The 17,851-nt window shown below is 42.4% G+C and overlaps 1 protein-coding gene across 1 annotated transcript; it reads left to right on the top strand.

Moving 5' to 3' along the window:
• The first annotated feature begins 10,164 nt into the window (after positions 1 to 10,164).
• DPPA4 (developmental pluripotency associated 4) lies at positions 10,165 to 17,397 on the top strand. The gene is made up of 7 exons (XM_061193057.1): positions 10,165 to 10,199; positions 11,951 to 12,110; positions 13,327 to 13,490; positions 13,578 to 13,628; positions 13,751 to 14,030; positions 15,858 to 16,053; positions 17,367 to 17,397. The coding sequence occupies exons 1-7, from the start codon at positions 10,176 to 10,178 to the stop codon at positions 17,395 to 17,397; spliced, it is 906 nt and encodes a 301-aa protein (XP_061049040.1). The 5' UTR covers positions 10,165 to 10,175.
• The last annotated feature ends 454 nt before the right edge of the window (positions 17,398 to 17,851 follow it).

The following is a 17,851-nucleotide window of genomic DNA, read 5'->3' as shown; positions in this document are numbered from 1 at the left end:
CTGCACAGTTGTAACATTTGACTGTAATTTCCAATATGTTCATTATAAGTCAAACAATACAGAAATATATAAAGTTAATATTAAACACATAGCCCCTACCCTTCTCTTTATCCCATTGCTCTCCTTTGCTTCTGTGTTTATATCCCTCCCTGAAACTTTTACTTTGCACTCTTCTTACCCCCGTTTTGTGTTTGTGTTTCTCCCTTTCCTCTTTTCCTTCCTATCCTCTCCCTTTCGCTGATAACAAGGTATGAATGAAGCATATTTTCTAATAATGAGTAAGGGTTCTGCCCCCATTTCCCCCTTGGGGGGGTGGGGTTGTTCCCGACAACAACAAGCTATTCCCTGACACCGGCTGGGTGTCCTACAATCTAACATTCTGACACTATGTTCACAGAGATCGCTTCAGATCCCACAGTCCCACAGACTGCCCCTAGCCCCACTTCAGACGCCAGTCACAAATCCAGGCAATCACCTGTACTTCTGACCAAACAGCTAGGGATTGGGGGTTCCAACAATCCCCGCCTTGGGTTCTATTAATGCACTAGAGCAGCTCACAGGACTCAGAGAAACATTGTACTTACTAGATCACTGGCTTATTTTAAAAGGATATAGCTCAGGAACAGCCAGACGGAAGAGAGGCATAGAGCAAGGCATGGGGAAGAGGCACAAGTGTCACTCTCCCAGCACTTCCCAAGTTCACCAATCCCCACCCTTTCGGGGGTTTTATGGATGCTTCATCAGGTACACTGGATTAAATCATTGGCCACCGGTGAATGATTCAATCTCCATTCCCTTTCCCCTTCCCAGAAGTCAGGTGAGAGTGGGGGAAGGACTGAAAGTTCCAATCTTCTAATCCTGTAGTTGGTTCTCCTGGCAACCAGCCCCCATTCCTGAGAGCTTTCCAAAGGTCACCTCATTAACAAAACAAAAGATGCCTTTACTGCTCTGTCAATTAGGAAATTCCAAGGGTTTTAGAAGCTCTGCCCCCAAAAAGGGGAATGAAGACAAAATTCGTATTTCTTATTATAAATCACAATATCACAATGAGAAAGGTCCAAGACAATCCCATTTTTTGAAATTCCATGTATATAGAAAAATGAAGAAATGACAATGTAAATTTACAGAAAATGTACAATTGTAGAAAGTGTTTACTTCTAACAGTTAAATTGAACAATTGATATATATTTTCTTTTAATCCTGATGGTACATCTCTGGCTATAGGGATAATCTCTTTTGGAGATCTTTGAACTGTCTAAATGTGAGGCTCTTTGAAAATGTGAAGCCTGGATCTCTTGGTTTCCTTTATGGCATTGACAAAAAAATCAGTCAATCTAAGAAAGAGGTGGAAAATTTTATTGGAGCCAAACTGAGGATTATAATCCAGGAACAGCTTCTCAGAAATCTCCAGGAACTGTTCTACTCTAGAGGTCAAAGCACAGTTATATAAGTTTTTGAGACAGACAGCTGTACATTAAATGATGTATTATTGACAGTTTGCACAATCCAGATCTACACACACAAAGCGAGTAGTAGGTCAGGAAGGTTATCTCCTAAGGAGTTGTGACCCTTGGTGAGATTAAGAAGGAATGTTGTCTCCTAAGGAGGTTTGGTTAATGTGGATGCACAATATACACTAAAGCGGAGGGAGGAGGCCCGAATGGACAGAGAAAAATTTTACGTTTAAATTTTTTTTCATCTTGTCATAAAATATGAATTTTATTTCATCAGTGGTAACACCTGTTCTTATTTATCGTGAAAATTTTAATTACCTTGGGAAAAAATATATTGTTTACTCTTTGCTTATATTATTTTTTCTGTGAGTGATTAACCTTCAAAAAAGTCTTTTTTTTTCTTTTTTTCAATCTATTTAGAGATTTAGAGTCTCACTGTTTAACTTCTCTTATGTCAGGAATCAAAAATGCATGCACCAAAAAAAAAAAAAAAAAAAAAAAAAAAAAAGCATGCACTGGGCTTCCCTGGTGGCGCAGTGGTTAAGAATCCGCCTGCCACTGAAGGGGACACGGGTTCGAGCCCTGGTCCGGGAAGATCCCACATGCCGCAGCCTGTGAGCCTAGAGCCCGTTCTCTGCCACAAGAGAAGCACTGCAATGAGAATCCCGCGCACCGCAACAAAGAGTAGCCCCCGCTCACTGCAACTAGAGAAAGCCCGTGCACAGCAATGAAGACCCAACGCAGCCAAAAATAAATAAATTAAATAAATAAATTTTTTAAAAAATGCATGCACCTATAGACAGATACAATATGAACATTTTAAAGTCACCAAAAAAATACAAGGTCACAACCTCACAAGAGAAAGTGTGTGAAGAGGATCAGTCGCAATGTATTTCTGGAAATTTCTAGACCTACTATCAATATGCAGAACACTTACAGTAGTGCAATTCAGGGCTCTAATAGGCAAAATTTCCATTTATACCACTGAGTACATTCTGTAAATCTTTTGCTTCAGCAGAGTGAAGAGGCCAGTTCTCCGACGCATTCTTGACGTTTGTTAGCGCCATGATTGAACTGATTCTGGGGAGCAAAAGATGTTTTATCTCCTTCTTCATCTCTGTATTTTTCCACCACAACTTTAGAACAGCTCAGAAAGATATCCATTCATCACTTATCATTATGTTTTTCTCGCATGACAGCAAATGCCTCAATGCCACAAAGGCAGGTGGTCCATCGATGCCTTTGCACCTTGAGGTTGACGTTAGAGGGGAGGAAAAAAGAGAGAGAAAACTGCGTTCAAAATCAATATACACTGAATTCTAGAGATGCTTTAACTCATTATCATATTTGAGAAGGGAAACACTCAGGAATAAGGAAATTGCACAGTTGTAATTTTCAACCATAACGCAGAATCAGCTACATTTTGCCTTCCTTTGAGATACTCAGATGAAAGGCAGGCTTGTCTGAATGCAAAATATTACCTATCTTCTCTTGGAGGTTGCAGTTATTTAGTAATCATTCTCACTTAAGTTACTCTTACTGTTCTCTGCATGGTTATGCTTTTAGCTCAGGAGGAAAGCAATTCTTATAAAAGCCACCCTGTTTCAGAGCTGGGTAACATTTAATGTCAAAGAAAGTGAATTATATTTAACGGCAGTTAAGTCTTCTGAGCAAAAACGCATACATGCTGCAGAATTAAATTAAGCCTGCTTTTATACAAAGTCTCACTCCTAAATTCCTTGAGATGGTCGTCTAGGTAAAAAAGCCTCATGTACTCATGTTTTCTATTCCCTGCATCACTGGGACACTAGAGCTGAAAGGACTCTAGGGGACACCACTCACGTCATACGTCATACTCGTGTCCCCTGGAGGTGGAGAGCACAGCCTTCTATAGTAAGCCTCGTGTGAAGGATGGTTGGAAGGGGCAGGCTGAATGAAGATAAGAACAGCAATAAGGAGGCTATTACAGTGGTGCAGGTGAGAAGAAATGAAATCCTGAGTACAACAGCAGCTGCGGGGATGAAGATGAGGAATGGCAGTACTGTGAAACACTGAGAGGTGGACCCAATAGGACTTGGTGGGGAATGAGGATGAGGAAGGAGGGATTCATCCCTCACACTGGGAAATGGAGTAATGGTCTTGCTACTGAGTCCAAGCTAATACTGCTCACTGCACAATATGCCAATGAATTGAGAGACGAGTTGTTGCGGACAAGGAATAGTGACTTTATTTAAAAAACCAGCAGACTGAGAAGATGGTGGACTCCTGCCCCAAAGAACCATCTTGTCTGAGTTAGAATTCAGGCTTCTGGGACTTCTCTGGCGGTCCAGTGGTTAAGACTCCATGCTTCCACTGTACGAGCACGAGTTCGATCCCTGGGGGGAGCTAATATCCTGCATGCCGCATGACGTGGCCAAAAAAAAAAAAAGAATTTGGGCTTCTTTTATGCTAAAGGGGGAGGGAGTAAACATTTCCTTGTCAGCCTCTGGAGGAGATGTGTTAATTTCTTCCTCCTTGTAGTCATTCACAGGTGGACCTGTTCAGGATGTTTCCTGTGAGCTAAACAAAGGTATTTTAGCTTAATGGTCATTACCTAGGAGACAGGGTTCCCAGAGATGGGCCATTATGTATAGTCTAAGCTTATAGGCAACATCCCTTTAGTGATTAACTTGTAATAGAATACAAAATGTTCTTCCCTACTGTATTCTCTTTCCTTTACTTTGAAGTAGGTCACTGTATCTAGGCGAGTTTATATGATCACAAAGACTAGTACAGAGCCAGGTATTTCTCTGTTTTCAGTTCAAATAGGTTCATTAAGGCCTACAGGCTCACAGTTGCCTCTCTTCCCCAGTAACATACAAACAAAGACTTGGGAAATCAACGCTCACCTATCTACAGACACTATCAGTTGGCTTGGTGAAGAACAACCTTTGGGAAACATCAATATCTTCCACGGCAGTGATGAATCTCCTGGACTATTGGTAGATATAATTTATTTTGGCTTCAAAAAGCTTTTGAAGATGTCCTCAATAACATATTTGAAATAAACCAGGCACACAGAACTGCCATGGTAATAGTACAAGTAGTGGCCTCCACACGGAAGCTCCAGAGAAAGGATGTGAATTGAAGCTGGAATAAAGCTCAGGAGCCTCTTGTCAATCCCTGTGGCCTCACTCAGAGCTGCATCAGCCTGGAGAAAGTGGAAACTTTTTTCTAACTGGTCCACTTGAGTGGATGCTTTTTTGCAATTTGTCAGCTCCAAAGTGTTATCGGTTTCAGATGTATACTAAATTTCATAAGGGCTGATAATGGCCCTAGGACACACAATTACTTTGGCACTTAGCACATACAGGAAGATCAGAAGCTAGAAACCTAATAATTGAGTAATGATTCTCCTGGAGCAGTTAATTGGGAGGAGAGAGGGGAAGCTGGGAAGCGGAAGCAAAAGGAGAACATATTAGGCGAGATTGTCAAGGAATGTTATTGTTTTATGCAAACATTTCAGTATTTATGTATAATCACTGGGACAGATCTATAAGGTCTGAAGCTTATACAACTTTGGAGTTCCCTTTTTAAGAAAAAGAATATAAAACTATGAATGCCAATTGCTAGAGCCCTCACAGGAACTTGGGATGGGCCAGTGCAAGTCAAGTACTCAAAGCTTAAGCTTTAGTAGCTTCATGGTAAATCTGCACTGATTAGCACAGCGTGTCCTGTTCTTTAAAGCAGATGCCAAAGAAAACTAGGTATATAATTCACACCACTAGGTTTGCTCACATTTTGGGAACTTCTTCTACTGTGAAGAAATTAAGGACCAAAACCACCTTTTTGTTACTAGTGCCTAATACACAAAGAAAGGAAGGCAGAAAGGAAGGAGGGAAGTTGGGAGAGAGAGAGTTTATAAAGAGACAGGTTTTTGTTTTTTTTTTTTTTGATTTCATTATCAGCTCTACCAGCTACTTCAAACTTTTCCCTTTTTTTTTTTTTAAACATCTTTATTGAAGTATAATTCCTTTACAATGGTGTGTTAGTTTCTGCTTTATAACAAAGTGAATCAGTTATACATATACATATGTTCCCATATCTCTTCCCTCTTGCATCTCCCTCCCTCCCACCCTCCCTATCCCACACCTCTAGGTGGTCACAAAGCACCGAGCTGATCTCCCTGTGCTATGCGGCTGCTTCCCACTAGCTATCTATTTTACATTTGGTAGTGTATATATGTCCATGACACTCTCTCACCCTGTCACATCTCACCCCTCCCCCTCCCCATATCCTCAAGTCCATTCTCTAGTAGGTCTGTGTCTTTATTCCCGTCTTGCCACTAGGTTCTTCATGACCTTTTTTTTTTTTTTTTTCTTAGATTCCATATATATGTGTTAGCATACTGTATTTCTTTTTCTCTTTCTGACTTACTTCACTCTGTATGACAGACTCTAACTCCATCCACCTCATTACAAATACCTCCATTTCATTTCTTTTTATGGCTGAGTAATATTCCATTGTATATATGTGCCACATCTTCTTTATCCATTCATCCGATGATGGATACCTAGGTTGCTTCCATGTCCTGGCTATTGTAAACAGAGCTGCAATGAATATTTTGGTACATGACTCTTTCTGAATTATGGTTTTCTCAGGGTATATGCCCAGTAGTGGAATTGCTGGGTCGTATGGTAGTTCTATTTTTAGTTTTTTAAGGAACCTCCATACTGTTCTCCATAGTGGCTGTATCAATTTACATTCCCACCAACAGTGCAAGAGTGTTCCCTTTTCTCCACACCCTCTCCAGCATTTATTGTTTCTAGATTTTTTGATGATGGCCATTCTGACCGGTGTGAGATGATACCTCATTGTAGTTTTGATTTGCATTTCTCTAATGATTAATGATGTTGAGCATTCTTTCATGTGTCTGTTGGCAATCTGTATATCTTCTTTGGAGAAATGTCTATTTAGGTCATCTGCCCATTTTTGGATTGGGTTGGTAGTTTTTTTTGTTATTGAGCTGCATGAGCTGCTTGTAAATCTTGGAGATTAATACTTTGTCAGTTGCTTCATTTGCAAATATTTTCTCCCATTCTGAGGGTTGTCTTTTGGTCTTGTTTATAGTTTCCTTTGCTGTGCAAAAGCTTTTAAGTTTCATTAGGTCCCATTTGTTTATTTGTGTTTTTATTTCCATTTCTCTAGGAGGTGGGTCAAAAAGGATCTTGCTGTGATTTATGTCATAGAGTGTTCTGCCTATGTTTTCCTCTAAGAACTTTTCCCTTTTTTAACCAAAGTTATTAACAAAGCTGATGGCCTACTTTACTGTCTAGATTTACTTCTAAATGACTGACCTGTTTCTTAAAATAAAATAACCTAATAAAGAGTAATAATTTCCCACTATAAGAGATACTATTTAAAAGGTACATTGTCATAAATTAGGTGTGTCAAATTCCAGTGTACTTGTTAAAGTACCAGTCTCTTGGATATGGAAAAAGAGGGGTTCTTATACACTTTTGAATTGGTAAAATCTCTCTGGATATGAATTGAGCTATGCATACATTTTAAATAAGCCTAACTTTGGAAACAGCACTTCTAGGAATACACAGTGCAGAGAGATTCAGGCAAATTCTCCAACCAGCCTCCACAGTCGCACCTCTCACAAAATTTCTTTGTCCCATCAAATATGAAACGGTGGTTATGTATGATATAATCCTGTTTCATCTAGTGTAAATGCAGATTAATGGCTTTTTAAGCGTCATTGCCTCCAGGTAAACAACTATAGGCCTCATTAACTCAGCTCATTTTATTCAATCAAAATTTGGGGGGAAGAGAAAATACACATAAAAACAAAGACAAAAGAAAACCTGGCAGAAATACCCCAATATCTCTCAAATCTGTCTTCCTTTCCAACACGCTAATAATAGAAACATTTAACATTGATCCAACACGTGCTGTGCCAGACACCATATATTGGAACATGTGAGAGCCCCCTCCACTCTCCCACAACCCTTTGAGCAAGGGGGATCATTTTCATCACCCCCATTTTACAAGTGAAGAAAGGGAAAGACCTAGAGGTGTTAGATAACTTGGCCAAGGTCACACAGCTAGAAGAGGATAGGTCGAGGTTCAAATACAGTCTGGCTTTGGAGTCTGCTCTTTTTTAGTTCCCCGACCAGGAATCGAACCCGTGCCCCCTGCTTTGGGAGCACAGAGTCTTAACCACTGGACCGCCAGGGAAGTCCCTGGAGTCTGTTTTCTTAGCCACAACTCTACATCACCGCCCAGTCACAAGTTTTCACAGGCCTAAAAGTGCCTCACTGGCCTCCTAACTCATCTTCCAGTGTCTGTGCTGATTCAGCTCCACTTCTTTCTCCTCACTGCAGTTGAGAGACCTTTAAAATACGCTCATCAGAGTTCACTCACCCCCATCCCATCCCCACTGCCATCTTGAATTTTTCAATAGCTTTCCATTGCTCTTAGCCTACAGATCAAAAGGCCAAACTGGGCTTCCCTGGTGGCGCAGTGGTTGAGAATCTGCCTGCTAGTTCAGGGGACACGGGTTCGAGCCTTGGTCTGGGAGGGTCCCACATGCCGTGGAGCAACTGGGCCCATGAGCCACAGCTACTGAGCCTGCGCGTCTGGAGCCTGTGCTCTGCAACAAGAGAGGCCGCGATAGTGAGAGGCCCCCGCACCGCGATGAAGAGTGGCCCCCGCTTGCCGCAACTAGAGAAAGCCCTCGCACAGAAACGAAGACCCAACACAGCCAAAAATAAATAAATTAAAACAAACAAACAAAAAAGGCCAAACTATCGAGACTCAGTTTACACTTTCCTCCTCCCCTTCAGAACAGAGCTGGGCTGATCCCTCCCCACCTTCCACTCTTCAGTTAGGTCAGCTCACCTGGTCCTTCAGATCTGCTACTTTCTTGACTTCCTCCATGAGGTCTAAACCCCTATTGCAGGCTGCCAAATGTAGGAAATTTTCCTCCTTTTCAAGGGTCATAATTGAATAGTTTACATTTGTTTGGATAATATATATGTATATATAAGATAAAAAGATATTTGGATTTTTACTTCATTCAATAATTCAGTAGTATTAATTATGCTCAAATATTTTAAATTGTACTAACCCTCTTTATATTGAATATATAGGACATTATTTAACCCTTTTTTTTTTTTGAATGGTTGGTGCGATCCTTTTTTTTGTCTTTATTTTTATTTTTTGGCTGTGCCGTGCAGCTTGTGGGATCTTAGTTCCCTGACCGGGTATTGAACCAGGGAACACGGCAGTGAAAGCCTGCGTCTTAATCACTGGACCACCGGGGAATTCCAGGTGCAATTCTTTTAGAATTGTGTTTCCCCAAATAGCGGTTGGCCTAAGAATTTCTAAATTATAATCTCAACACACACTCCCATCTATTAACACACAAATCATGGATTATATCTTGCCCAGGATTAGGTATCTCTTAATTTAGAACTCAGTAATGTTACCTTCAATTACACTGGGAAAAGGAAGATGATTCAATGAAATACTTGAATCAGGCAAACCTAAACTTGATTTTTGGTTCTTTCACTTACTGTGCCAAGCAAGTTACCAACACAATTTTATACACACTTTTGTCATCTATGAAATGGAGAACAATAAAATAATGGCTGTGTGGGACCTCCCTGGTGGTCCAGTGGTTAAGACTCCATGCTTCCACTGCAGGGGGCATGGGTTTGATCCCTGGTCGGGGAACTAAGATCTCGCAAGCCGTGTGGCGTGGCCAAGAAAAAAAATTAATAATGATAATAATAATAATGGCTGTGAACCTTTAAACCCAGAATTAGTACAAAACAAATACTCAATGGACTTTTTAAAATATTTTTATTTTATTTTTGGCTGCGTTGGGTCTTCATTGCTGTGCACGGGCTTTCTCTAGTTGCAGTGAGCGGGAGCTAGGCTTCTTTGCGGTGCGCAGGCTTCTCACTGTGGTGGCTTCTCTTGTTGTGGAGCTAGGGCTCTAGGCACGTGGGCTTCAGTAGTTGTGGTGCGCGGGCTCAGTAGTTGTGGTGCACGGGCTTAGTTGTTCCGCGGCATGTGGCGTCTTCCCAAACTAGGGCTCAAACCCGTGTCCGCTACATTGGCAGGTAGATTCTCAACCACTGAGCCACCAGGGAAGTCCCTCAATGGACTTTTAAAACTATTATTGTTAGTTGTTGGCAGATGGGAAGGTTCTAGTTATTATTAGTACTGATGGAAAACTGAAGTTTTAATAAGTTGAGTAACTTGCTTAAGAAATGAAACGTATATGGTACAAGAAAACAGTTTTGCTTTCTTCAAGCCACTGGTTTGGCCCAGAATTCTGTTGTTTCCACAAGTTTCATCATTAAATCCTGTCACACATCCCGTTCAGAAGTCTCTAGCAACTTTTCTTTTTCCCTTGGAATTTTTCTGAAGGAATTTTCAACTTCCCAATGTCTCCGGAACCACACCCTCCGTAATAATGTTAAAAAACTCACAGGAAAGGGCCCGGAATGTTATTATGTATTCATTCATACGATAGTCACTTATGAATAAGAAAGTGTGCAAGCTTAGCTTTCACAGGTTGTGGGGGAAGGAACAAAGGGGAGGAGAAAAGGAAAAGTGCTTACGGGTGCCGGAAGGAGGAGGAGCCTTTAAAAGAGCAATCTTGGGCCGGGGGCCATTTCAGAAGTAAGGAGAGTCTTCGTTCTATCAAGCTTGAGATTTCTGAGCATGGAGAGTGCAAAGAACAAGGAGGTAAGTACAATCTGCATGGGTTTGCTTTTGTCTGTCTTTGTCAATCTTCGTGTTTCTCTTTCTCTTGGGCACGCTTACTCCCTCTTTTGAGGAGAGAAGAAGGTCCCTTAGAATTTCCTTCCCTTCACTTGTTGAAAAAAAAAATCAAGTTCCTGGATATGATTGCTCCCTGGTATACTGGACCAGATCCTTTAATTACCCTTTTACAGACACAGATTCGAGACCAAAATTGCTGCATCTGGATTCATCTTTTCTTAGGGTCGTTAGGGCCAAGGAACAATGGGAAACCAGACGTATTGGGGCGCACTGCGGACAGCAACTGAAGTCAGACAGGCTGTGGGGCTTTGTTGAGAAAAATTGAACCCCTCTGCCAGTGCAACCTGACCGCTCTCCGGGCCTCTTTCCTAGAGCTAGGTCATTTCTTGCCCTCCCAATTTTAACTAAGACTTTTGGGAGGCCCCAAAGTGAGTGAGGTACAAAGTGACCACTTTGTGTAAGTGTTGTGCCAATGTGAGATTTGAATATGAATGTAAACCTGCTATAGAGATGTAAAAATGTAATTCGTACTCCCTTCTTGGAGGTGATAGGAATTAGATTTGGGAGCAAATCTGGGATTTAATATTGACTTGGGGTTTAATTTCTATCTCAAGTGCCTACCTGTGTGCCCTTAGTTATGCAACCTCTGAGCCTCAGCTTCTGCATCTGAAAAACAAAATAATAGATTGTTGCCGGATTGCTGTGGGGATTAAAAGAAGGAAAATATGGAGTCTGTCCTGTGGAACAATACCTGATGGAAACTATAGGCTCAAAAAATGTTGTTTCTTTGTATCAAACAGCTTTATTCTCACTGTTCTCTTGTTTCTCTTGAATTAACCAATATTTATTGAGTGCCTACAATCAGAGGGAAAGGAATTCTACCCTTGGGGAGTTTATAATCAAATGGAGTAAGAGGAGTGGATCAAATCACACAAGCAAATGTAAAACTGCAACTGACAAGTGGTAGGAATGTGGCAATGTGCAGTAGATTTGTATTGGTCTATAAAGTGGAGAAAAGGTTACCAGTTGAACTAACACTTGAAGTGAGATTCTGAAAGAGGATTAAGGGTTTAAGACTATGAATATAAGGGAAGGTGGTGTGTGTGGAGCTGAGTGATATCCTTTCAGGCAAAGTAACTAGGTTGGAAAGGAAAGTAGTTCTGTGGCAGTAGCTTGGGGCAATAGTATCGGAAAGGTTTATCTGGAAGAGGTAAATGGGAGGGGAGGGGGAATGAGGAAAGGGGGGAAAAAAAACCTTCCAGGTGAGGGATAATGGATATTGTGGGTGATGTAAGGGCTTTCACCAAAGCAGAGGCTAGTTTCTTCTATGACTTTTGTTTATATATATATATGTATATTTTGTCTTTTCTCGTACATTTTTTTTTGGACCTTGCCGCCGAGGCTTGTGGGATCTTAATTCCCCAACCAGGGATTGAACCCTGGCCCTTGCAGTGAAAGTGCTGAGTCCTAACCACTGGACCGCCAGGGAATTCCCCTTTTCTCATACTTTCAGATTGGCCTTCCACTTCTCTATCACTGCTTCCCTTTCTTATAAATAAACCTGAGTATTAAGATGATACCCAGAAGAGAATCCATGTTGCCAGTGGAGTTCAATGATTATCTTGGTACCTTGGATGTGAGGTGTCATAAGTCAGATAGTGTATGTGGTGGGTTGGACGCCCAGAGGAGTGACTTTCTGGTTCCTCTATCCCCAGTGCAACTCCACAAAGAAGACAGAGGAAGAATATATGAGTTGCAAATTCAAACGTACATCAGTAGATGCCGAAGAGGGACAGGGGGCTTCTGGTAAACCAGATATACTAGAAAACTCGGCAACGGGGACCAAAAGAAAAAGATCTATAAAAAATAACAGAGGTAAGAGATCTACAGTTCCTCAAATCCTATTTCCCTGGGTCTGAGAAGACTGAGGGATTTTTCTGAAAAAGTAGGGAAGAAATTTCAGTCCTGTATTCTGCAAATCCTACACTTCCTTCAAAGCCTAGTTTAAATCTCACCTCCTGGTTCTGATTATTATTTTGCCTACTCTAGCTTCTGGGAGTTAAGGATCTTAATGTGCAATGATCTGGGGACAGAGAGCTATAAATTCAAAATCCCATCCTTGAAACTCTACTTCCTGTCTTAAAAATATGAGGAAAGTAGCTACCTTGCTGAGTTGGATTGAGGTCAGGGTGGAGGGTCAGTTGTAATTTACACAGAATAATTAGGTAAACAGCCTACACTTCATCTGACAGTAATGGACTCTCAGTAAAACCTAGTGACTGTTAGCGTCAGTCTTTCCTGAATGGTGAGAGCGCGTGAGGTGCAGCAGGAGACAAGAGTGCTGCCCTAGTGGGGTGGGCTGCCAGAATTATGGGTATTAGTCATTGTGTAGCATTTCTGGGTGGCTTATTTTGTTTTGTGGTGAGAGGGCAAGGCATCGCCTAGTAGTTATGACCTCAGGTCTAAAACTTCTATCATTCCCTGCATCGGAAGTGCAATCTCTAGGTCAACCTCCTCAGAGTCTGTGGTTTAGAGCTCCCACAAAAAAAAGTGTGCATGAGTAGTAGGGAGTTTTAGGAAGTAAAAATACGGAGGGATTCAGAAATATTGTCAGTTTTAGTTTTGAGGTTCTATCCCTTGAAGGTTACGTGGTCTTTGGCAAGTCATTTAATTTTACAGTGGGGATTAGACTATAAGAACTAAAAGTGATTGTACTTTTGACATTTTAGAAGGCTACACAAAAGTTAATTATTTTTTTTTATTTTATTTTTTTATCAATTTATTTTTTGGCTGTGTTGGGTCTTCGTTTCTGTGCGAGGGCTTTCTCTAGTTGCGGCAAACGGGGGCCACTCTTCATCGCGGTGCGCGGGCCTCTCACTATCGCGGCCTCTCTTGTTGCGGAGCACAGGCTCCAGACGCGCAGGCTCAGTAGCTGTGGCTCACGGGCCCAGTTGCTCCACGGCATGTGGGACCCTTCCAGACCAAGGCTCGAACCCGTGTCCCCTGAACTAGCAGGCAGATTCTCAACCACTGCGCCACCAGGGAAGCCCCAAAAGTTAATTATTGCTAATTTTATCTCATTCTCCTTCAGCTTGCTGTCCACGAAAAATGCCACAATGTTGTGACAGTGTGAAACCTCAGAAGAAGACGATACCAATTCCTCCTTTACCTTCTATACTGCCGCCTGTCAATCTGATTCACAGGGATGTTGTGCGCGCTTGGTGCCAGCAGTTAAAACTGAGCACCAAAGGCCCGGTGAGTGTCCAGGGTAGGAGTGGATGCTCTTGGGAGGAAGACTACAAGCCTCAGTTTGATTATTAACTCATTTTTCTCTTGTCTTAGAAACTAGACGGATATAAACGACTCTGTGAACATGCCTACCCTCATCAAAAAGTGAGTAATTTGTAGGGAATTTGGCCAAGTCGAAGGTTTAGTTATTCTCATCCTAATCACCTATTTTAGCGTCACAAGGTGAGTAGAAGAATTGTCTTTAATCTTTTAAACCCTCTACGTAGAACATTCCTGCCACAGCCGAGGAGGCCAGGATCCTATCACTAGCGAGAAGAAAATCAAAGATGGACAAGGGGGAACGACCTCTGGAAGGTTCTGATGAACAGATGTCTTCTGAAGTGGCTGCTCCTCCTGAGGCGGGAGCACCTGCCCTTGAAGGAGCTTCTACTCTTCAGGAAGTTGTATCAACTTCTGCCTCTGACCCGGGAACTGTGTTTGCCTCTTGGAGCAGAATGACAGCCGGGGCCGTGAAGATGGAGTCAGTGCAATCACAAGAGACCTGCGGTAAGCTCTTTAGTCAGAACTGCTTCTGGTTCAGGTGGGAAAATAAGTTTAATTGCTATTAACAGCCGATTAACTTCAGGGTATTATCAAAATCATCCGAAGACCTGGTGATTCCTGGGCCCCATCCACACATTTTTCTGGTTCAGGTCTGGGTAGGCCCTAGGAATTTACATTTCTGACAATCTCCCAGGCACGGCTAATCTGGGGACCACACTTTGAGAACCAGTGAGCTAAATTAATGAGGTCATCAGAAGGGGATAGAAATCTGGCTTCATTTCTCTTCGCCTCCTTTAAAGAATTAAAAGTAAAAGCAGTCTCTGAAATCAACTGCCTGAGCTAAAGCCCTGGATCGTCTAGCATCTGTCAAGTGAGTGGCATTAACTGTTATTTAATCCAGTTCCCAGTTTGCTCGTGGTAATGTAGGTTAATAATAATACCTACCTCATGATGTTATTGTGAGAGTTACAGGAGATAAAATTAAGGAAGACCATGAACTGGTTAGCACATTACAATGCCTGTTGAGACCCCTGTCCCCCTATAACTGGTAACCTCCCCCTCCCTTGGGAGCAAAGCCTGGGGCCAGGCCCTGCCCACTGTCTGTTGCACATAGTGGGGTGTTGCTCCAGGATCTTGCTTCAGACATGTAAGATCCCCCATCCATTAAACCACTGATGTCACTAAAAAAGAAAAAAAGAGTTGAGACCTCTGAACTTACTTATTTATTTTTTTTAATTTATTTAATTTATTTATTTTTGGCTGCATTGAGTCTTTGTTTCTGTGCGGGGGCTTTCTCTGGTTGCGGCAAGCAGGGGCTACTCTTCATTGCAGTGCACGGGCTTCTCATTGCGGTGGCTTCTCTTGTTGTGGAGCACGGGCTCTAGGCGTGGGCTCAGTAGTTGTGGCTCGCGGGCTCTAGAGCACAGGCTCCGTAGTTGTGGCTCCGGGGCTTAGTTGCTCTGCGGCATGTGGGATCTTCCTGGACCAGGGCTCGAACCCGTGTCCCCTGCATTGGCAGGTGGATTCTTAACCACTGCGCTACCAGGGAAGTCCCTGAACTTATTTTATGAGGGCCTTCCCAGACCACTCTGGTTTAGTCTTTCTATTGAAGGAAACCAGAACATCACCCCAAAATATGCCTCTCTGCCATAAAAATCTTGAGCTGAAGGCAATCAAAAAGCAGCAAACCCAAAAAGCTCTCCCTTTTCGGCCTAAGGCAGGATTATCTATTCTCCTTTTGCTGGAGACAGACTTATCCACTGAGAGTGGGCACCAGAGCAACCAGCAAAGAAACCTCATCCATTAGTTTCCTCCCGTATATTTACCTTCCCACTGTTTGCCACCCTTGGGAGCCTAAAACTGCTTCCCTTTGTCCTGTCATTTCTTTGCAAATGTATTGTTCTTTGTCAAAGATGTTACATAAGATGGAATTCTAAGCTGCCACTCTGAGCTAGTTTTTGCGTTTTTCCTGCACTATGTGCACTGCATGAATTCATCAGCTGTTTCTCCCTTGTTAGTCTTTTTGTTAGAGTCCCAGGTGAAAACCTAAGACGGGCAAGGTAAAGCTTTGCCACCCTCCCAGCCACACTGTCATCTACCCACTTGCCTCTAGGCATCCAAATGTATTTTTTGTTTCTTTTAAAATATTTAACAGGAACTGTTTTTGCATTATTTTCTAAAGGGGAACAGGGTAGAGTAAGTTAGGTTTCAGGGTTCATATCTGGGAGCTGGCACTTGAGGAAGACAGTAGCATCAAAGGCCATGATGCAAACTCAAAGTTTAGACTTTGGTCTTGCTATGCTCGTACTGAACCTCTCTTTCCTTCCCCAGGGGTCTGGTGGTGTGTGGTTCACGGGAGAGGTCTCCCTGCTAACACAGAGGGCTGGGTTCATTTACAATTTCATGCCGGACAGGCTTGGGTGCCTGAAAAACGAAGGAGGGTGTCTGCGCTCTTCTTGCCGCCTGCGGGCAATCTTCCTCCCCCACACCTGGAGGACAACATGCTGTGCCCTGAGTGTGTGCACAGGTAACCACCTGGTACCCTTCTACACACTAAAAGTGGGCATCTGGGTTTTAGTTGGGGGAAAGAGGAGATACATATTCATCTTAATTAGCCCTGTATTTCAAGCACAAGTTGTCAATAAAGATTTTCACAAAAAAGTTTTACTTGAGTAAGTGTATTCCTAGGAGAAAGGGCATTTTTATGTCAAGGCATAATGCTTGTACCTGGAGACCCATAATTTTGGAGCAGTAACCAATTGTATGATTACTATATTCCCGGTATATGCACTACACAGAAATAATGACTAGCAAAAAAACCCTTCTTTGAAGTGGCCTACAGTCTAAGGGGGATGACTGGTACGTAAACAACTGTATCACCATGTGATGACTGGTATCAAAGAAGAGGTTTCTTAATTTAAGGAAAGAATTGTCTAGATGGAAAGGAGGAAGTAAGAAAAACCTGGCTTCTAGATGGTTTTTCTGTAATTACTTGAACACTGATAAGGATAAGAGTTGCATTGGGTCGAGGACAGAGCTTCAAGGAACAGCAGTGTTTTAGGGGCATGCTAAAGGAGACAAAAGAAACAAGGAGAAAACCTGAAATATGAAGTCAGTGGGGAGAATTTGCATGGGGAAATGGTCTTATAAAGAAGGTAGAGATAACATACTTGATTGGAAAAGATAAGGGATTCAAAGCAATAAAGAATATAGATAATTTGGGGGTGGTTGAATAAGAGGAGGAGAGAAATAGAGGCTACAGTTGGAGGTATTTTCTGAAAGATACAAATGGAGAAGGGGGGCAGTAGGATGATTGGAGGGGATTGCCATGTGTTTTCTGTTAAATTGGGCCGAGTGTGTTTCCAGGCTTAGCTTGGGAGAGGGGCCTGCAGAGGAGGAGGATGGAAAGAAGCCCATCCCTCTGAATAGAGGGTCTTGGAGCAGCCCTGACTTGGCTCCCAGGGATCCATCTCCTCACCCTGTAATTGTCCAGTTGTCCAGGAGTCATCCTGGGCTTCATCCCGAGCTCTCTGTTGGCCTGTTGGGGACCCACTTTTGGCGTCATGATGACTGAACACCAGACATCTAGGACAGCTGGCAGAGGATAGAAGCCTCAAGTGGGGCGGGGTGGCGGGGAGCTCAAGCTACGGGATCTTAGTTCCCTGACCAGGGATTGAACCTGGGGCTATGGCAGTGAAAGAACTGAGTCCTAACCACTGGACCACCAGGGAAGTCCCAAGGGCAATTTTATTGGCATTCCAGGAGTGGGTTTCTTGGTTATTTTCAAGAATGCAATTTGATATTTCGTCTTGATTCTAAAACATTTCATTTGCTTTTTAGGAATAAAGTATTAATGAAAAGCCTGCAATGAGATCACAATACCAGTAAAAAGGGTACAGCTATGATTATAATTAATGATAGAGAAGTGACTACAAATCAACTCCACGGTGCTATTTGACAGCTGAACTCTGGGCCGCTCTGCCCTCTCCATGCTTCCTGCTTACAGGGTTGCATGAAAAAAAGCCTGTGAACTGCCAAAAGTGGAAGTGGCTATCTCTCCAAAGATTCCCAGCCCTAAGGGAGCAGACGAGAAAGGAGATGGGGACATTTTAAAAATGCTAATTCGATGAATGGAATTAATTTACTTGAAAGTGCCTCAAGTAAATTTCTACATTGGGAAAGATGGGGCTTATAGGCAAAAGTTCAAATTTGGTTATGTACACCTTAACCAAGTATTCAAACTTATCATCGCCAGGAATGGTAAGAGTAGCAATGTGTTTCCTGATGTGATACAATATATCACTGATAATATTCTTGCCCCAAAG

Source organism: Eubalaena glacialis, chromosome 6, assembly GCF_028564815.1.
Source record: "Eubalaena glacialis isolate mEubGla1 chromosome 6, mEubGla1.1.hap2.+ XY, whole genome shotgun sequence".
Taxonomy (NCBI): domain Eukaryota; kingdom Metazoa; phylum Chordata; class Mammalia; order Artiodactyla; family Balaenidae; genus Eubalaena; species Eubalaena glacialis.
Note: the sequence above shows the minus strand (reverse complement) of the source record. Positions and strands in the feature narration are given on the sequence as shown.

Bases quoted from the DNA above. Each gene is read 5' to 3' on its own strand.
- DPPA4 (XM_061193057.1), top strand. From the start codon at position 10,176: ATGGAGAGTGCAAAGAACAAGGAG. The intron at 14,031-15,857 runs GTAAGCTCTTTA...TTCCTTCCCCAG, and splicing joins GCAATCACAAGAGACCTGCG to GGGTCTGGTGGTGTGTGGTT. The intron at 16,054-17,366 runs GTAACCACCTGG...TTTGCTTTTTAG, and splicing joins TGCCCTGAGTGTGTGCACAG to GAATAAAGTATTAATGAAAA.